The sequence below is a fragment of the Bipolaris maydis genome (genome assembly GCF_028858645.1).
Source record: "Bipolaris maydis strain C4 unplaced genomic scaffold PSV08scaffold_2, whole genome shotgun sequence".
Taxonomy (NCBI): domain Eukaryota; kingdom Fungi; phylum Ascomycota; class Dothideomycetes; order Pleosporales; family Pleosporaceae; genus Bipolaris; species Bipolaris maydis.
The window spans coordinates 2455366-2474345 of record NW_027093858.1 but is presented as its reverse complement, the minus strand read 5'-3'; the positions used below and the strand labels follow the sequence as shown (position 1 = coordinate 2474345).

The 18980-nt window shown below is 52.4% G+C and overlaps 7 protein-coding genes across 7 annotated transcripts; 3 read left to right on the top strand and 4 right to left on the bottom strand.

Moving 5' to 3' along the window:
• The first annotated feature begins 170 nt into the window (after positions 1-170).
• Positions 171-1929, top strand: PSV08DRAFT_359281 (uncharacterized protein). The gene is made up of 3 exons (XM_014228697.2): positions 171-301; positions 355-612; positions 665-1929. Exons 1-3 carry the CDS (start codon positions 240-242, stop codon positions 1593-1595), a joined length of 1251 nt encoding a protein of 416 aa, XP_014084172.1. The 5' UTR covers positions 171-239; the 3' UTR covers positions 1596-1929.
• Positions 1792-3282, bottom strand: PSV08DRAFT_268847 (glutathione S-transferase). The gene is made up of 4 exons (XM_014228698.2): positions 3094-3282; positions 2455-3023; positions 2118-2364; positions 1792-2049 (listed from the first exon to the last, which is right to left on the bottom strand). Exons 1-4 carry the CDS (start codon positions 3268-3270, stop codon positions 1882-1884), a joined length of 1161 nt encoding a protein of 386 aa, XP_014084173.2. The 5' UTR covers positions 3271-3282; the 3' UTR covers positions 1792-1881.
• Positions 3283-3586: 304 nt separating this feature from the next.
• Positions 3587-7592, bottom strand: PSV08DRAFT_384677 (folliculin-interacting protein N-terminus-domain-containing protein; the record flags this gene model as incomplete). Its single annotated transcript, XM_014228699.2, has 1 exon — positions 3587-7592. One exon carries the CDS (start codon positions 7590-7592, stop codon positions 3882-3884), a length of 3711 nt encoding a protein of 1236 aa, XP_014084174.1. The 3' UTR covers positions 3587-3881.
• Positions 7593-10386: 2794 nt separating this feature from the next.
• PSV08DRAFT_407471 (NUDIX hydrolase domain-like protein) lies at positions 10387-12248 on the top strand (the record flags this gene model as incomplete). The annotated part of the gene is made up of 2 exons (XM_014228701.2): positions 10387-10598; positions 11097-12248. The coding sequence occupies 2 exons, from the start codon at positions 10387-10389 to the stop codon at positions 12094-12096; spliced, it is 1212 nt and encodes a 403-aa protein (XP_014084176.1). The 3' UTR covers positions 12097-12248.
• On the bottom strand, positions 12088-12832 carry PSV08DRAFT_268815 (uncharacterized protein). Its single transcript, XM_014228702.2, has 2 exons — positions 12449-12832; positions 12088-12393 (listed from the first exon to the last, which is right to left on the bottom strand). The coding sequence occupies exons 1-2, from the start codon at positions 12778-12780 to the stop codon at positions 12285-12287; spliced, it is 441 nt and encodes a 146-aa protein (XP_014084177.1). The 5' UTR covers positions 12781-12832; the 3' UTR covers positions 12088-12284.
• A 256-nt stretch (positions 12833-13088) lies between these two features.
• Positions 13089-15655, top strand: PSV08DRAFT_171773 (uncharacterized protein; the record flags this gene model as incomplete). Its single annotated transcript, XM_014228703.2, has 3 exons — positions 13089-13171; positions 13252-14007; positions 14059-15655. The coding sequence occupies 3 exons, from the start codon at positions 13089-13091 to the stop codon at positions 15653-15655; spliced, it is 2436 nt and encodes an 811-aa protein (XP_014084178.1).
• Positions 15656-15786: 131 nt separating this feature from the next.
• Positions 15787-18388, bottom strand: PSV08DRAFT_268794 (nucleoside phosphatase family-domain-containing protein). Its single transcript, XM_014228704.2, has 4 exons — positions 18354-18388; positions 18241-18275; positions 18057-18183; positions 15787-18001 (listed from the first exon to the last, which is right to left on the bottom strand). The coding sequence occupies exons 1-4, from the start codon at positions 18361-18363 to the stop codon at positions 16059-16061; spliced, it is 2115 nt and encodes a 704-aa protein (XP_014084179.1). The 5' UTR covers positions 18364-18388; the 3' UTR covers positions 15787-16058.
• Between the last annotated feature and the right edge of the window lie 592 nt (positions 18389-18980).

Sequence of the window (18980 nt, the reverse complement as noted above, 5' to 3'; positions counted from 1 at the left end):
CCACGTGATTCGTAGTCGACGCCAGACTGGCCTGGGTGCGGTTGCAGAGCGCACTGGGGCTCGCCCGTCGTTCAAAGCACGGCCGACTAACACTACTACTACAGTAGGCTAGCCAAGCGGAGGAGACGCGCCTTACCACCGTGTAGTCTGTGCTGCCCCTGCTCGCGCCCATCCAAACACTGCCTTCTCCATCAATCGCCTGCCCTCACCGCACCAACAACAGGCCATCTTGAGACGACATGGCGGGCTTTGGACGCTCCAATTCACTGAGCATCAACACTGGTGGCGGCGGTGGCCTTTTGTACGTCTCTTCCCATCGAACCACTATTCCACGCTCTGGACTAATGAGAGCAGTGGCAGCAACGCATCCACACAGCAGCAGACGCCACAACAACCCCAGCAGTCCGGCTCGCTGTTTGGCAATCTGAACAAGCCTGCGACCACCGCGCCCGCAAGCGCGGGGCTCTTTGGCGCGTCTACAGCGCAGCCAACGCAGCCCCAAAGCGGAGGTCTGTTTGGCGGCGCGCTGGGCGGAAACACACAGAACCAGACTCAGAACACCACTCAGCCAAGCAGTCTGTTTGGTGGTGCACAGTCTAAGCCCTCGCTATTGTAGGTCATCACCACCTTTTGTTGCGGCCAAAAGGCTAACTTGATCTCTCAGCGGCGCATCCACTCAACCGGCAACCACGCCCTCTTTGTTTGGAAACAACACCGCCAACCAGCAGAACCAAACGTCCACCCCCTCGCTGTTCGGCTCAACACAGCAACAGCCTCAGCCCCAGCAACAGAGCACCTTGGGTGGAGGTATGAATTTCCCCAACACTCTTGGCGGCTCTACGCTTGGGGGGACTCAGATGGGCGGGAGCGCACAGCCAGTCCAGTTGACCCTCGACTCAATACGAGGGACTACACGATTCAACGACCTGCATCCCGAGCTACAAACACTGATCCAGCAGTTTGACGAGGGTGTTCAGCGAAAGATTAACTACTGCAGCCAAATTCGCGAATCGCTCCCCGGCAACGAACGTGATATCTCTAGCATCGCGCCTGATGTAGCTTACATCGAGACCTTTCTCTCCACGGTCGAAGTGGGACTCGACAACGACTCGGCAAACATTGCCCATCTGAAAAGCCTTGTCAAGAAGGACGCCGAAGATGCGACTCTAAGTTTCCGCGCAATCGAAAATCAGCGACTACCCGCCCAATTTCATTACCGCAACAACGGCAATCTCACGGCCTCGAGTGCAAAGACACCAGCCACTAGTGCGCTCGACGATGATGATCGAACAAAGCCTGTGGATCTGATGAGCTATTTTGACCGCCGAACTGATGAGCTTAGTCGCACCCTCGACGTGTATCAGCGACAAATCCGCGAGATTGAAGCTCATCTGCGCACGATGGAGGCGGGCACGGTAGAAAAGGCCCAACAGTTGACGGGCAGCCGAAGTGCTCCACGCGACCAGCGGCGCGAGTTGGTCGAAGCACTCAAGGCCATTGAAGGTGCCATTTTGGATTCTGCAAAGAAAGTGGGACAAGTCAGAGATGATGTCACCAAGCAGACACTAGGCAGTGTTGGTGCTGCTCTGCTTTGATCCTGGCTCGTCGCCGAATCAGAATTGCAATGGGCTGCATTTTCTTTTGTCTTCTCTCTTCTCGAAAAACAAGTAATTCTTTGTGTATAGACTGATGGGAATGGTACTAGCCACCAGGTCGGCGTGTTTGATATGTGTTTGCTGCAAAAGTCTGGACATTTCACAAAACTAGATACCCAAGGAAGCCTGATAATTTGCACACTCATGATAAACACTCTACCCTACCGACATGCATAACCATGACACATTGGACATTGTTTGCATGTATATACATGTGTATATCTGCCTACTTCTTCAAAGCAGCCTTCACACTCGGCACCTCGTCTTCCTTGTTGAGGATATCAGGCAGAGGCCCGATAGGCGTGATCTGGAACTTATTGATTTGACCGTGGCTCTTGGTGTAATGCTTCTTGATGTGCTCAAAATTGGTCGTGTCTTTGAAGGCAGGGTAGTCCTGTTTGCAGCATTAGCATCGAGTTCAACAATCATTACAAAAAAACGTGTTTAATGCAGTTGGCTTACCCAGTACAAATGTCTCAGCCATTTGTGAATGTGCGGGTATCCTGAGCGGATATCACGAATGTTGCATTTAAAATGCTGTACGTAGACTGGGTCAAAGCGGATGATGGTGGTGAAAAGACGAACGTCTGCTTCTGTAACATGTGGTGCTGACAAAAGATATGGGGTTGTCGACTCCGAGAGTGACTCTTCCAGTCGGTCTAGAGACTTGAACAGTTGGGTTACAGCCTTTGTGTATGCTTCTTCAGTCCTGTCCTCACGATTAGCATGTCTTTTTTTTTTAAAAAAAAAAAAAAAAAACAAGACAAGAAGATGGTGATAAGCAAACAGGGGGACACACGTTGCGAATCCTGATTTGTAAACACCATTGTTGATATCATTGTACACCCACTCATTCATCTCCTCAATGTCCTTTTGCAGGTCCTTGGGGAACAAATCAACCTTCTTGTACTTTTCTTCGATGATGTCGTCAAAAGCCGTGTACATCATCCTGATAATCTCCGCTGACTCATTGCTCACTATCTTGTTCGTCTTCCTGTCGTAAAGCGTCGGTACCGTGAACCGCCCCTCATAGTCTGGGTTTTGCTCAAAGTAGATGTCCCGGAGATGTGTGTAATCTTGGTGCAATGGATCCGGTATAGTGTTTCCTGGAATCTTTTCTTCGGATGACGTAAATCGCCATCCTTTCTCCGCCATATGCCAGTGGACGCTATTGTATGAAATAAAATCTTCAAGACCCTTCAATTGGCGCACAATCAGTGTGCGATGAGCCCATGGACATGCGTAGGAGACGTAAAGATGGTATCGACCTTTTTCAGGTGGAAACTCCGCATTGGGTGTATTCTCGATCCAATTTCGGAAGACAGAGGTTTGACGCTTGAATTCGCCGCTCTTATCACCAGGCTTGACCTTTGTTTAGAGTTAGAATGGATGCTCTTCTTGCACACTCCTTTACATGTGAGTATTAGGGGTTTGGTACCCAGTCTGTGATTGATCCCTGGCTTTCTCGTCCGGGAGCTTTGTCCATGGCTGCAGGCTTGTTGGTCACGGAGAAAGATCGTAGGTATTGTGTCGGGAAAAAAAGATAGCGCAAACGCGGCGTGCTATGAAGCTGGTAGATGGGTACTCGCGGGAATCGCAAGGCACGCAGTGACATGGAATCAAGTTCACTCTTTCTTGAAGATCTGCCCAGACTATATATAGCTGTCATGGAAGGCTTTTATTCCATACCAGCGAGAACGTCATAGCGTCATTGCATTCCGATTTGGTGGGGCACGCGTTCCGAGAGCGAGTTACTCAGCATTGCACAAGCTTTACTAACCCTTGCGGATGACAAAGAGCTTAGGGATTCTAGACATACATGATGATTTTCCTGGATGTCACAAGAAACCGATCTCGCATACACATGACGTATCAGATGACAAGGAGCAGGAACTAACAGTATGAGGATGAGCAGACGTCATCCATTTATTCCATTGCCAACTACTCTTGAATTGTGCACTGGCATCTCACGATAACCTGGGTATTGAAAAGTCCCAACCAAGGCCCCCTCCACAACATGCCTAGAAGAAAACCTGGGGGTCAAGCATATGACCCGCTTGATTCCTCGGCACAAAGGCCATTTCCAGTGAGGGCCTGACCAATACTCGCTAAAACGCAGCAAAGTGAAACACAAAACAGAAACATAAACTCGGAAATATAATACACGTTCAAGAGAAAGCAAATGTCCACAGATGGGAGTGCGCAGCAGAACAAGCTCACCAAGCTTCACTCAACCTCAGTCAACCATCGGCGGATGCCCTCTTTCAACGACGAATCATTTTCAGTCCTTGGCAGAGCGGTCTTGGTCGTTGTCGCCTTCTTGTCGTTGCTACTTTTAGACGCATGTCTGCCACTCCGTTCAGCGGTGACCTCCTTCACCACGACTTCCAGCGCTTCAAAAAGAACGCTCTTGCAATCTATGTGGGGTACCTCGACGTGCGGGATGGCGTCAGAGTCTCCTCTCGTATCACGGCGCCCTCTTCTGCTACTCGAACGAGACGACTGAGCCGAGTTGGCGCGTGTTACCTCTCCTGACTGGGCAAGCACACGGTCCACACCGTCGATGAGGGTGGCATCAAAATCCATGATGGTTTCCGTAACAAACTTCTCGGCAAGATGAACTTCTGTCATCATAGGCGCGACGGTGCCAGATGTGTAGGGGTTTCCATATTGAGAGCGACCCGGGAGCACGCCCGGTGTCATGGCTGATTGTTGGTACGTGGGAGTTGGAATGAGTTTGACTAAACGTCGCAGACTTATGCGCTTGATAGAAAAGTTGCTAGTATCAGCGATAAGCGCAGAACATATATCGATCCAGCGCTCAAGCGGACCAGACTCCAGGCTAGGGGTGGTGATGGCACTGAGAGGTGTGGGTTCCGCACTCATTGCCCGTTTGATGTCACGTTCAAGCTCACGGTAAGGCTTAATGGCTTGGACAGCAAAGTCCGGATGGAACTGGCTGAGCCAACCAGCAACATTCACGGGCTGCTCCGGCTCACCGTGTGGCACTGAGAGAACAGATGACTCACCAAAACTAGAACCCGGTTGGCTAGAGGCTGATCCATAGCCCCCTAGCAGTGGTGATTGGAGTGGAGAATCGAAATCCGGCAGTGGAATATCAACATCAATAACACCGTCTTTCTCGTTGACCGAAAGCTTCAAGTGGCCCTCAAAAGTCTTGTGACGCTCAGGGATAGGCCGTGCAGCTGAAGCAGGAACTCCAGGGCAGCCAGCGTTAGAGTAGGTATCGGGAGAGATGTTATCAGTGGAAGGGTCAAGAGCAAGCGGGGAGTCGGCAGCATCGCTTTCAAATACACGATCCATCGAGAGCTCCTGTACCATTAACTCAAGCTGCGATCGTGACCTCTCCTGCCCCCGATATCCAACACCATCGTCTGTTGTTTGAAAAAATTCACTCTGGTCGGTAGAAGACGAACGCCGACCACTCCAGAAGTTCATAAAGCCACTCCATCGACTTGCGTTGCTCGAATCATTACTTGCAAGACTGGTTTGTCCTGTGCCACTTCTTTGTAAGGTACTAATCAGGTTTGAAGATGCCAAACTGTCACTGCTTTCTGGTCTTGTTTCAGAGGCAGGGCCAAATGATTTCGTCCTAGGAAACGTAAAGTGAGCAATAGGGATTGTCTCTTGGGGTATGATTGTCGAAGTGGTCACTGTGCTGCTTGATGTCACGGATCCTTCAGACAAGGAAGGAATCACTAGACTCGTGCGGACCGAATGTGCGGACGAACGCCGAGAGTGTCCTGTTGGTCGGACAAGCTCAGGCGCCTCAATCACAGCAGATTCAGAGCGCTCATGTGTTGGCTGCACCGGTATCTGATGTACGCTCTGGGGCCTCGGTGGCTGCAACAGGATATTTGACATGCTTTGCTTGCTACGCGGTCCTCGGCGGTTGATTTGGCGGCGTAGGGATTGCTGCCTCGAGGGAGGCATGTTAGTTGGAGGCGACTGAGAGTAGGCTCGAAGCGACGTCGAAGTGCTGGGTCGGATGTAGGCACTGTCCGCTAAAGCGGGTGCATTGGGTGGCAGAAAAGCAGCGAGAAGAAAAATTAGCCTTCGAGCAGCCATCTTGTCTGGAGACACGATAACAGTGCGGTTAGAGATGGTCAGGTTCTCACCAGCCGTTGCCTTTTGTTTTTCGCGGTGGCGCTTGCGATGCCATTTGGGACCCAGCGTGTTCAGCCATTCGGTGTGGTTGCCCAAAAACGCCGTCAAGAGGTTGAAGAAGAAGAAATTCTGCTCTCGGCGGCCTGCCCATCGACCAAGCCATCTAGCCTCCTCGCGCCACACGCCCCATTTGCCTTGGCCAGTCATGACGCGTGGAATTCTCATGCCGCTCACCACACGATTGCCAGTGAGTTCTGCTGCTATTTGAATTTCCCGATCCATCATCAGGGCATTAGGTTGTAGCCTCAAAGCTCTCCGAGAATATTGGAGAGATGGTTCGCGAAAACTAGTTCGCGAAGACTGGCTCCGTTGATGTTGGGCTCCTGTCGGAGTAATCGGTTCGGGTGATTTTGGCGACTTGAACTGCGCCAGAATGCGCTCTTGAACCACATGTTGGAGACTAGTAAGTGCACGCATGATGACATCCCAGTGCTGGCCCACTACATCGACTCGATCGTCGACGTCGCTGCTCAATGAAGATGAAAAGAGTGAATCAACTCCAAGGTTGGCATCAACAAAAGCCCATCCTGCACGCCGGTCCGAGTCTAAGGATGAGGCAAGCGATTCCTGGCCAGGGGCAGAGGTGGATAGATGTGTTGGATTCTTCAAGCTTGTACCGCGTGATGACGGTCTCAGGCTCGGTATTGTTTGCGATATTGGCAGGTGGAGGATGATGGTGATGGCGTACATGGGGCTCTTTCGTGCATGTGAGGGATACACGGGTTTGGTAGCAGCCGGCTTGGAATTTGATGCTGGAAAAGGAAAGCCATTGCCCTTCGGAAGTGAACTTTGTGGTGTCGGTGTGCGGTCGTCGTTGTCCTCTTCTGGCATGGTGACGGAAAACATACGGGTGATGAAAATAGTCCTTCGCTTGGGCTCCTTTGGTATGCTCTCGTTGGAGTCGTTGCGTGCCAGATCGGTTGGCGGGTTGGCGGGAGTAAAAGATTTGGCGAGATGGCTTCTGCGACGGAGGCCCTCTGCGCGGCCCAAGGAGGTGGTGGCATCCTGTATGCTCGTGCCCAGGACAGATGAGTCGGTGGGCCTAGTGTCCAGAGGCACAATGTGTATTTTGTTCGAGTTGCCTCTGTAGTTCATGGCCAGATTGCCGAACATGCAGTCGAGGCAGATATTGGCCAGGTCCGTCGACTCTTTGGCTCGTGCCTGCGCCTTGGCTTGGAGCTGAGCATGCTCGTCAATGTTTGGCATGGAGGATATGGAGCTGCCGCGGGTTCGGACGCGGGTGAATCCTCCGACAGTGGGCGAGCGTGGTGGCGCCGTAGGCTCTGTAACAAGGGACGATCTCCGCGCATGAAGACTGCCCAATGCCGGAGCCGCGGTGCTGGCAGTACTGGTAGTGCTGGAGTTGGCTCCGCCAAACGCTCGTGCGCGTGGGTTGGGACTTGTGGACGGTTCGGGGCGTGGGGGGGCAGGCTTGGAGTCGAACAAGATAGCCTTGGGCATGGCCGGAGTCTCATCTTGGGCGATGATGATGCGGCAGTCGCGAGGATAGTCGAGGTCGATCTCAGGCAGAGGCCCGTCATGTCCGCTGCCGGGCGTCAGGGGTGCGGCGTGCAAGGGATAGGGCTGGCCGTCGGGGTGGTAGAGCGTGTTGGACTCGGGATACAGCAGATGTCGCGTGTGGCTTTCTTCCGTGGCCGAGTCGAGGACCGTGGGCGAGGCGGCGTGCGACGCGTTTGTGCCCTTGCGGCTGCTGAAAAGATGTCCGATCATGGCTGGCAATGGGCGCATTCCGCCATGGGAGCGTGGGCGGGGGCCTTAGTAGTGGGCGAGGAAGCCGTCGTCGAAGTGGCGGGCTCGAGCAGTACGGCAGCCTCGTAGACCCATGGCAGCGCCCTGTCGACTGCTGGGGGTTGTGTGGTGGGAGGGCGAGGGCGAGGGTGAAGGTGCAGGCAGAGGCAGAGGTAAAGAACGAGGGGTGAGGGGTGAAGGGCTGTGAAGGTGATGTCACACGCGGCGGTTTGGCGAGTGCAGCATCCAGCGTGGCAATGTACAGTGGGTGCACGGGTGCTCGTGAGGCGGCAGGGCAGCACGAGGCCGTGGAGACAGAGGGTGGTGGAGCCTGGAGAGGGGCCGTGGGTGGATGCGTGCTCAGGCAGCGTGTCGCGTGTGTGCGGAGAGGGAGAGGGTGGGTTTGGCTGCTTAGTTATGGAAGGGCGGTGAGAGGGCAGAGAGGCTGAGGGCGTCTTGCCAGAGCAGTCGACCTGCACCCCGACCCTCGATCTTCCGCTACGGTACATACTACCAGCACAGGCTGCCTGCACATGACATGCATCTACCTACCGACCTACATGCATACATGCATGGCACCTGTACACCCATACACACACATGCGCGCAGATGGACGCTCACGCTCTTGATAATGGTGATGAAAATGACCATAATAATGACAAAGCACCCGTACTTGGACTCGCACCATCACCACTACCACCGCCACCCGTGCCGCCACTCATGACCATATGGCATCCTATCCGCCGCCAGCCAGCCAGCATTCCACGCCTACCGTAGCTCGTCTCCCAGGATACCCTAGGCTCTTCTCATGCATGTGCTGCCAAAAAGCCTTGGTGCAAAACACAACCACTCTGTCCCCAAGCCCCGACACGGCGCGAGCAGCGCTACATTCCAGTTACCGCTTCCACGACAACAATACAAACACAAGCGACAGCAATAAGAGGCGGTGTATCCATGCCGAAACCACAGGCACATACACAAGAAGCTTTGTTACATTTGTCCGGAGCCGCTCGGACCGCGCTTCTCGCCAGCACCGCAACATCACCCAGAAGCTTTCTGCCAATACATGACCGCCTTTGCAAACGTCAAGAGCGCCTCACTATCTATCGCCCGATATCGGCCATGTCCACCAACAGCAGAATCGCCTTGAAGAGGGCGAAGATCTCTACCCATCCAAACAACAGCCCTGTGTCCCCCCCCCCCCCCCCCCCCCTCCCCCCACTAGCCCGCTGTTTGCTAAATCTCGTATACAACTAGTGCAACACATATTCTCTCCCACTACTCTACAAGTCTGCACACCACCAGGTAACACCATGTGCTTGGTCAGAGTAACTCGATTAGGCCGGCATAGTGACTGATGGAAGAAAAAAAGCGCCGAGTATTGCGCCCAAAAAACTACAGTACTCCTTGGACACGCACATCCAAGACACAATGCACAACGCCTGGCGCATACATCTTAACCCACTCAACATGTTCTACCCTTACAGCCATGTTGCCTGTCCTGTCATTTCGGCGCTTGACTAGCTTGTCAATCTCTCCCTCAATCTCTTTGCTTCTCGACTCGACGTCTCTGATCCCAATGTTCTCGTGCACGTGGATCCATCCACCACGTTGCCCATCTAGCATATCAACTGCAATACCCCATGACAATCTCGAAGTAGGCAGTAAGCCTAGGTTTACATGCCGAATGGGCAGCTGGCAAACCAAGCCCAAGCTTGTACTCATAGCTGCATAGTCTAATTTGGCTCCTTCATTGCTTGCCTGGAACACCCAAAAGTCTGCTTTTTGTAGGTCAGTTGCATTGAGTGCTGGGCAAGCAAGCTCATTCGGGGCCTCTGTACTATTCTGCCTCAACCGACAAAGGTCGTCTCCCTTGATAATCTTGCATAACCAACCATTCCTCTCTGCGCCTCGTCGTAGACCTTCAACTGACCATGGATTGATTTCCCAGCACAGTACTCTGCGAATCCCGTCCTGGCGGTACTCTCCACTCTTCTTGTATGAAAAGGCAAAATAACCTATACCTGCATAGAGATCCACAGCTGCCGAGGCTTCGTCCAAGTCAGTGGCGACTGCAGCGAGGTTGAGTATTCGAGTCTTCTCGCGGATGTTGCCACGGCTAAACATAGTATATAAAGGTGCCCAGACTTGCCAAATACCGTTTTGTTTTGTCGTTACCCATAAAGCTCGTTCAAAGTCAGTGGCAGTGGGACATGAGATTGTCTGAAGCGTAGGGCTGGGTCCAAAGTCACCGTGTATCGGTACAAGATTGACTGGTCGGCGCAGAATGTTCTCTTGGTTGTGGCTTGCCCCTAAATCCATATTGGGGTTGGTGTTTGTCTTTGGTGGGATAGGTGAGTTGATTGCTACATGTGTTGCACCGACTGATGCTGCAACGTGCTGCCAGACCGGCGCTAGCAACTCTGAATCCACGGCATGCCGAGATAGAAATGACTCCCATTCTATAGATCCAAAAGCATTGTGTGGAAGCAGAAGCATGGGTTTGTATATTGAGTACCCATCTGGGAAAGCGGAGACAAGGACTCCATGTGACAAGTCCATCTCAGATAGCACCGAATCCTGTAATATCGACAGAGCTTCTTTCAATGCTCTGTGCATCGGGCTTTTCATGACTGGGGATTTGAGAGGACTAGCTCCAGCGGCATGATGTGCTAGTTCAATGTCGTAGTGAAGATGCCCCAGATCCAGGTTCTGTAATATTGCAGACTTGAACTCATGACTGCTTTCTTCAGTCATATCCGCGTTTGCATCGCCACTGATTGAATTATAGAAGATGGTTGTCAGGATGCGCATTCGTGGCTGGAGCACACCCTCTTGTACTGGCACCAACGCATCCTTCCCAGCAGGAAGTTCAACTTTCTGTCCCTTAACAAAATCGTACTCGAATGGTGACAACCTCGTTTCGCCATACGTACCGGATGATTGCGTGGTTGGTGTTTTTCGAACTGGAACTACATCGCCTTGTTTCAGGGTAGTATGCGCGGCGTGTGTCGTAGCATTTTCGCACGGCTCGGACACAATTTTGCTGCTTCGGTCGAGTTGGCCAGCTCGTTCAAGAGCAGATTTCACTGTCTTGACATGGCTCTTCGGAACTATGAACACGACTCTCGCATTGGCCTCTTCCTTGTCTTGATTTTCCGTTCTTTGGCCCATAGTATACGCAATCTGCTGGTTCTTATTGTAGCTGTTGGGAAATGAGTGTCATGGTTTTACGGCGTACACTGGAGAATCTGTGCATCTCAACGTAGCTAGCCCAAAGCAACTAATTACGACCAGAACACACACTGCTCAGACTGGACTCAATGGGCGTTGGACATGGTGCGGTTGAACATGTCTACTTCAATCGCAGACATGACAGTTAACTACATTGAAATGTTTTCATAATTGAGGGCAGGGCAAGGGCTGGCCGTAGTCATTGCCCAAGGCTGTACTACCCCGCCCCCACCATGACCCTACATAACCTTGCTGCCTACTTGCGGCCAGCAATCGACCTTCTGCACTCTCACGTATACCACCTGGCCTAGCATCCACACCAAACATGCCGCTGTCAAACATTGACCTCGTGAACCAATGTGACGGATTCCCTTACCCCGACGTAAACTTGGAAACATATCTCGCATCCATCAACACGTACTACCAACTGCGCGTCTCGGGCCACAACTATGGGCTCGGTTACATGCTACCTTCGGTTGTCGAAGTATTTCGCGGCGTCTCAAATTGGGAGATTGATGATAACGCGCGGATTCTATGCCTCGCAGCTGGCTCAAACGCACAAGAGCGGTCCGCAGCGGTAGAGACGACACTATTGGCACTGCGCAAAACCGGTCATTTCAAGGTACTGGACAAGTGGAGAGGGGAACTGTATGCTGTCTACGGTAAAAACAAAGAGTTGCTCTTCAACGTGGAAAGAAGTGCCAGTCCCCTGTTTGGTGTCATCACGTACGGTGTACACCTGACTGCCTTTACACGCACGCGTGGAGAAATCAAGATTTGGACTCCGAGAAGGGCACGTACAAAGCAGACATATGGAGGCATGCTCGATAATGCCGTAGCTGGCGGTATCGCGTCGGGAGAGAGCCCATTCGAGAGCCTGGTCAGAGAATGCGCAGAAGAGGCTTCACTGCCGGAAGAGCTGGTGCGCAAGAATGCAAGGGCGTGCGGTACAGTTACGTACTGGTACGTCCGCGACGAGAGAGCGGGGGGTGAGACGAACTTGATGCAGCCCGAAGTTCAATACGTCTATGATCTTGAGCTTCCTGAAGATACGATACCGAAGCCCGGCGACGATGAGGTTGAGGAGTTCTACCTATGGACCGTAGACGAGGTGCAGGAAGCTATGAGAAACGGAGAGTTCAAGCCCAACTGTTCCTTGGTCGTGCTCGACTTTCTCGTGCGACATGGCATCCTGACGACGGAGAACGAGAGGGATTACATCGAGCTGGTGAGCCGATTGCACAGAAAACTCGAATTTCCCACACTATGAAAATAAAAAAGAGCGTTGGGATTTTCTCGCCAGAGCTAGGAGAGCCTCTGAAGGCGTCCTTTTATTTCAAGAGGGTATCCAGACGCCTTGCCGAACTTTTAGACCAGAGGATACCAATACCACATGCCACCAAAACGCCTGCCCATGCTTTCTTTGTCATTCTCTCATATGTTCGATGACGCGCCCAACTATGAGTGCTTTACAAGCATGTAGATGTCGTCAATCTTTAGTCCGCTGAGCTTGCGATGGGGTCCTTCCATGTACAGCAAAAGCCCGCCGAAACTAGCAAAGTATTTTCTGCATGCAGTCAGTAGCCATTCCGATATGGCAGGGCTGCCTGGACAGTGCTCACATGGTATCTCCATTGCCTCCTTCCATACGGTAGTTTTTGCCGTAGCAGACATAGTCATACATATCCGCCAGCGTCGCTACACCCTGTTTGCCTACGTTTCTCCACATTGTGTCGTTCTCGCCCTTTGAGCTGCCGTCGAGGGCGAGGGTTGTGGCTAGGACCAGGGTGATGCTCTCGCCAACCGTTACGGGGAACAGCTCGTGGTTAATATCAAGGGTCATGGTAATTTGGCTGTCGGTCGAGGTGCCATAGATGCGGGAGACGCGATCATATTTCTCGTTGTTAATGGACGTGATGTTGAACGTCTCTTCGAAGACCTGGGCGTCGGCCATGGTGAAGGAAGGGGGCAGACGGGGATCAAGTGATCGAATGCGCGTGTGTTTGGGTGCGAAGTGCTGCGATGCCGATGCGACGAACAAAGCTTGAAGCGGCTGTCGGTCAGAGCGGCGGCATGTCTTGGCACCGCCTTTACCTCCGAAGCGCTCTCCGCAACTCCACCAGGGTGCACCGTCGCTCTCTCATCCACCAGCCACTCTGCCACAACCGGCCAACAATAGGCCCAACCCGCATCTTCGTCCTCACCCTCAGCCTCGCCTTCACCCTTGCACTCACACTGAGCTTCACAACATTCACATTGCACATGCCGGCTCTCGTGCCTTCTCTTCTCGTGATAACCCTCCCAATCGGGCTGCTGCTCACAGCGCCTGCTGCGCCCCAGCCTCCGTTCGCGCCCCGGACCCCCTTCTCTCTGCCTCTGACACGTCCCTGATGAGCTACGAGCGTTACTTGATGAATCTATTCAGCTTCCACGACTTCGACTACTTTTCGCCCGAGATGCTCGACTTGATTCCGAGTCGCGAGTGTAGTCCTTCGGGCTTTGATCCGCTCAATCAGCCGATGCCCAAGGCGGCCGCGAGCCAGAGCAGCATGCTGCTGAAACTGCCTGATGACATCTTCAAATGCGTCATGGACTACTTGGATCGCGACGCTGCGTGGAGTCTGAAGCGCCTGTGCAAGGGCATGGCAAACAGCGTGACCGTGAACCAACTACTCTACAAATACCCCATACAACTCAACGACGTGCGTGACATCAGGTTGGGCGACTGGAAGTATAGGAGCATTGGCAGGACCCGGTGGATGAGCTTCATGGACAGCATCAATGACTCCAACCGCCGCCATGTCCACAAGCTGGCAATGTCGCACTGGGCAAGCATCGACGACTTCAAGTGGATAGAGGACAATCTGCCTTGCCTCGCCAGCCTTGACATATCAGCCATTAAGGACTTTGTCTGGACTCCTGAAGAGACTTGGACATGGAAGATGTTGGCCGACGCTTGCCCATGTCTATTTGCACGCTTGGAAGAGCTAGAGGTAGCAAACTGGGCAGACTATACTGCACATTCTCGCATCGAATACAGCTACTCGTACCAGGACTACCGGTTCAAACAGAGCTTCAGAATATCAAGGAGACGAGACGGTGGATCTGTCGCCAACGCTATCTTCCCTATTTGCAAGAGTCTAAAAACGCTTGCGATACGGGAGCGATACTCAGGCTTCCAGTAAGTCGCATCGACATATCGTCATTCATCCATGCTAACTACCAGACCTAGCACATGGAATGAATGGGAGGTTCATCAACGCGTTTGCTGTCTCGTAGACGGCGTACAAAAGTACTGCCCAGAAACCATGACAAAGCTCAGGGTACACGACTACGCCCCCTATCGATCACTTTTTTCCACAGATGCGACAAAGTGGTCGCGCATCAAGGATGTCGAGATAGGCCTTTATTCCTGGATGGAGGACCGCCGTGACAGGGACGTCATCGGACCAATTCCATACCGGATAACGCAAGGTCATCACCATCGCGACGAGGAAGAAGCCTTTGACGACAAGACGTTTGACGCGTGCGAGCGCGATCACATGGTCCTGGGCAACCATGTTGTGCAAGGTGTCGGGGCGTCATTTGAAGACTTACTCCAAAGTCTCCAGACCATATCCAAGAAATACCCTAACATCAACATGAAACCTATTCGGAACCTCCGGAACATAACCTTGCATCCGTTTCATCTCGTCAACGTCATGCAGCGACGTAATCATTTTGGCCAACCCCCCCAGCCAACCAACGATCCAGCAATGAACGATCCGAGCTCCAAGCCCGAAGTGCAAGAAGCATTGCGATGGCTTGCGCGAGAGTGTGACTGGAAGCCAGTTCTTGCCTGGGAAAGCATGATGTGTGATGTCTTCCCTGCAAACCTAGAGCCCAATCGTACTTTTCTGCCCAAACCCGACATTCTCTCACGCATACAGACAATGGTGGCACGACTCAAAACTTTAGATATACCAATTCGCATCTCGATTGGTGATCGTGGAAATACTTGCCCGTCATCAGGTCTGGATGGTAGCTTGTACTTTGGCCCTTTCAAGACTTTTGTCGGCGAGGGTGCCGACAGGCGCGAAGTGCTTCTGCCGACCCAGGCAGTTTTTAGCCTCACCCCTATCGCCTCCATGGTGGACGAGCTGACCATTCAGTACCCTGCCGATGTTCCAGGCGTCTCGGGATGGCTTCGTGCAGCAAAACGCCCCACACCGGCAGAGAAAGCACTCATGGAGCGTGAGATGATTGGTTGGCGTCGCTTTTGGATGCGCTATGCTTCACAGTTCAAAAATCTGAAGAAACTTACTACAAATGTCCCCAATGACGTTTACGAGGACTGGGGAAAATCAGAGCTTGTCACGCTGCTTGAAGATGAGCAATGGCAGATGTTGGAGGTAGAGGACAAACAAGACTACAATTCTAGCAGCTATTTTCCTTTTAGCAATCCATCAACACTGAGGTACAGATTTCCGAGGAACCGTAGCAAGACGAAATTTGCTCAGAGGGTGTTTTTCCGGCTTAATACTGAGCCACTAGATCTAGTATTAGCTCAGCCCGAGCTGAGTGCTAAAGAGAGGGAAGAGAGAGAGATTACAGATGCGATGATCAAGGAAAGCGAGTCAACATGTGAGAGGAGTCCGGGACACCGGTTCTGGGTGAGAAGAGAAGGGCAGGAAAAAGCAGAAGGCAAGGTGGAAGAGAAAGACGGCAAGAGGAAATGGTCAGACAATGACGAGAATGGGGTCAATGGGGAGAAGGGAGCAGAAGAAATGGAGTCCAAACGGCCGAGGATTGAACGAGAAGGCTTTGCAGAGTTTTTCCACGTCCTGTGAGCGCACACAAAGGGGTTATTGGTGGTGAACATAGCATACACGTATGGCTCGTTATAGACACGCATACTGCATATTTAATACAAGAGGAATATTCACATTCAGTGTGGAAACCAAGAAGAAAAAGGCAGTGGAAGACAATAAACAGGTGATTGGATAAGACAGTCAAACATGCTTACTTGTCAAGTTAGTAAACCACAATACACGTATCTACTTTATAATGAAATAAAAAACGCCGAAACCTTGCAATCCAGAGATATAAAACATAAAACAAACTACCCAGCTAATACAATCGTGTAACCAACCGGATAGAGAGAGAGAAAAAACAGAATAAGAGAGGCTAAACCAATGCGAGCCCCCATTCTATGTACAGGCAGGACGTATGTGTCTTCATTAAGCGTTTCCTTTACTCGTCAAGTTTGCTCATTGTACTCTTAGCCCTTTTGGGGCTACTCGTCCGACTCTTGATTCTCTCACGACTGACGGTCCGGCTAAGTTCAAACGCACCTCCTGGCAGGCCGAGACCCAGTCCCATGCCATCCCTCGCCAGTTCGCCAGTTGTACCACTAAAGTAACTCGGCGTACTCACAGGCTCCGTCTTGATTTGTGGTGTAGCCCATCCGCTGGTCCGGCCTAGTTTGGATTCCTCGGAAGAATCAGAGAGTTCGTTATCGCTCGAGTCAAGGTGGGTTTCTTCAAGCTCAAACTCATTGGCCAATTCACCGTCTTCCAGGTCTACACGCTCGTACGGCTGTTGGTTCGCTGATGACGAACCGCCAAAACCAAAGAATTTGGCTGGGAAACTGCGGCCGCGGCGACGGTGCAAGGGATCTTTGCCTTGTTTGCTCTTGAAAATCCTGCCTATCGACTGTTTGACCGCGCTCCTCCGCTCTTTGCCCAAGATCAAGCAAAAGATGACAATAATGATAAAAATCATGATAAAGAAGCCTGGTATCTGTTGAGGATGCTCAACGAAGAGGCGATGCCAGTTGTTCTCTGATTCGTACGCTTTGGGGGTACCACCTGGATACTGGAAGTCTGCAGGTATGCCGAGAACGTTGGAACCGAAGCCCACGGCGAGTGCTTCCTCGGAAGGCGGTGGGATCTCACTAGAAGCGTAGAGAACCATTTTGCCAAGTGTCCAGCTTAGTTCTATGTCGTTGATCTTGTTGACTGCCTGAAAAGGGTCGGTGAACCCTTTTGCCTTGGCATTGTCGAGTACGGTTTTGGTGGTATTTTGGCTGCCGTCTAGGCCCTCTATTCCGACCCGAGGGACGCCAATGCCGTCGTGTAGCATGCTGATGATCCAAGATGCCTTGAAGCAAACTTCACGTGCTTTGTCTTGATCGACCTTTTTACCCCACTTCTCCTTCTTGATGCCTTTTTTGATACTCTTCCAGTCTTGACTGCAAAATTGGTTTACGCGCTCTTGATAGGTCTTCAGATCATAGGCCTTGTCTTTGTGTCCGTGCTCGAAGATCTCGTGGGTCGTGTGCCAGTATTCGGATACACCTACAAAATGGTTGACCTTGAAGTCGATAGCAGGTACATGTTGACCATTGATCAAGCATGGCGAGTTTGTGCATTTCTTTTCCTTCTCCAACAAAGGATAGGTTTGGCGCAAACATTCTGGGAATTCTCCTGTTCCTACGAGTTCTGCTGCCGCCTTTGATTTCGGTTCGTCGTCGTCATCCAAGTCCGAGTCCGAGTCGATGAACTTGCCCTCTTGCGTGACCTCCAGCCTAAGGCCTGCGGGCAAGCAAGGGTCTGGGAGCTCTTTTTCAGTACTGGAATCCAATAGCGCCTTTATATATCGTTCCCGCGCTTGATTAACACCAAAACCCAGCCATGTGGTGACAAAGACTTTGTGCTCCAGCGGCGTGCCATCCAATGTTCGTAGTCGTAAAAGGGTCAGGTCGTCAGCGTGCTTCTCAGCTTCGGTAGCATTTGGTGCGAAGGCGATCTGTGCTGATGCACCCCCCATATCTAGAAAACCGTATGTGCTGTGACCGTTGCCGTGCTGATGAAGTTTTGGCTGATCGAAGCCACCTAGAAGGTAATTTGCTGCTATCCAACCATACAGGCCTTCGGTCTCTCCTGGTATAACCTGGATATGTACATCGCAATCGGGAAGCTGAAACTGGGTCGTGCTGCGGGCAAACTGGCAAACTTGGTGGAGGATTTCTTTGCGCTGTGACTCGGGCAGAATGCGCATGCCCGCCGTGGCAAGCAAGAAGAGAGGAGTATTCGGGACTTGATCAACGGGTACGTGTTTGAGAGCATGGCTGAGGAGTTTTTCAAGATGATCTGGGCCGACGCGGTGAGGGTTTTCGCCAAAGGTAGAGATGCCTAGAGGATGGCGGATGAGGTCAGTCTGCGCCCAGGCGGGTACAGGCCGACTTACCGGGATGAATCTTCTTAGTCCACTTCTTGTCCGTCTCTATGACGGGCAGACTGTGTAACTGAGCATCAGTGGCCTTGTCACGAGCGGCGTTGTGGTTCAGCCAGCGGTAGACGTGGACGCGCGTCCCCTTTGAACTTGTTAGCTACGGCACTGCGACGACAGACCAAGTGCGCCGACGACGTACAGAGGACCCAGCGTCCAGGACTACACCATATCTCCCTGTACAGCATGGCGCGTTAGCTCCGAGGACTCATAAAAAGGCGCGGGGCAAAAGAGAGGGGAGAGGAGAGTGCCTACACTTTCCCATGGGGAGTGCTGAAGCCGAGAGGCGGTTATTGAGCAAAGTGCATGCGAAGTCAGCGAAGAGAATTTATTACAACGAGTACTTTGGAAATCGAGGAGAACGGCACAGCCGGGGGCGAAGTAAAAGGGGCGCGGGAGAAGCGAGTGACTGTGTTGCAGAGCAAAGAGTTTGTAGGAGAGCAAGATGAGGGAGCAAGTGAGTTGACAGTGGACCCTGGCCGGCGCGGATTCGAGAAGGCGCAGGCGCAGCGACGACGTTTTTGGTCGACGGGCCAGCCACTCAGCGGCCGCGGCCGCCTCGGCCGCCGCCCGCTACCCCTCGAGCGCATGACGCCATGTTTTGTTGGCCTTGGTACTACACATGCACATGTACATGCTACGTGCTACATGTACATACATACATTTGTACGTGCATGCACGCGCAGTAAGTAGGCTGTCGTTGGCAGGGCGACGACGGCACCATGCCCCTTCTGCGCTCTGCGTACTTGTCATGGCCACCAAATAGAGGGCAGCACAGTAGGTTGGGGTACGAGGGCCGACCACGGCTGACCCGTTGCAATGCCTGTCTATCGCGGACATGCATAGGGCCTGTGTTATGCTTCACAGCATCAATGCAGTGCC

Bases quoted from the DNA above. Each gene is read 5' to 3' on its own strand.
- PSV08DRAFT_359281 (XM_014228697.2), top strand. From the start codon at position 240: ATGGCGGGCTTTGGACGCTCCAATTCACTGAGCATCAACACTGGTGGC. The intron at 302-354 runs GTACGTCTCTTC...TAATGAGAGCAG, and splicing joins GGTGGCGGCGGTGGCCTTTT to TGGCAGCAACGCATCCACAC. The intron at 613-664 runs GTAGGTCATCAC...TTGATCTCTCAG, and splicing joins CAGTCTAAGCCCTCGCTATT to CGGCGCATCCACTCAACCGG.
- PSV08DRAFT_268847 (XM_014228698.2), bottom strand. From the start codon at position 3,270: ATGTCACTGCGTGCCTTGCGATTCCCGCGAGTACCCATCTACCAGCTT. The intron at 3,024-3,093 runs GTACCAAACCCC...CTCTAAACAAAG, and splicing joins AGGGATCAATCACAGACTGG to GTCAAGCCTGGTGATAAGAG. The intron at 2,365-2,454 runs GTGTGTCCCCCT...TCGTGAGGACAG, and splicing joins TACAAATCAGGATTCGCAAC to GACTGAAGAAGCATACACAA.
- PSV08DRAFT_268815 (XM_014228702.2), bottom strand. From the start codon at position 12,780: ATGGCCGACGCCCAGGTCTTCGAAGAGACGTTCAACATCACGTCCATT. The intron at 12,394-12,448 runs GTGAGCACTGTC...GACTGCATGCAG, and splicing joins GGAGGCAATGGAGATACCAT to AAAATACTTTGCTAGTTTCG.
- PSV08DRAFT_268794 (XM_014228704.2), bottom strand. The intron at 18,184-18,240 runs GTACGTCGTCGG...ACAAGTTCAAAG, and splicing joins TCCTGGACGCTGGGTCCTCT to GGGACGCGCGTCCACGTCTA. The intron at 18,002-18,056 runs GTAAGTCGGCCT...GCCATCCTCTAG, and splicing joins GACTAAGAAGATTCATCCCG to GCATCTCTACCTTTGGCGAA.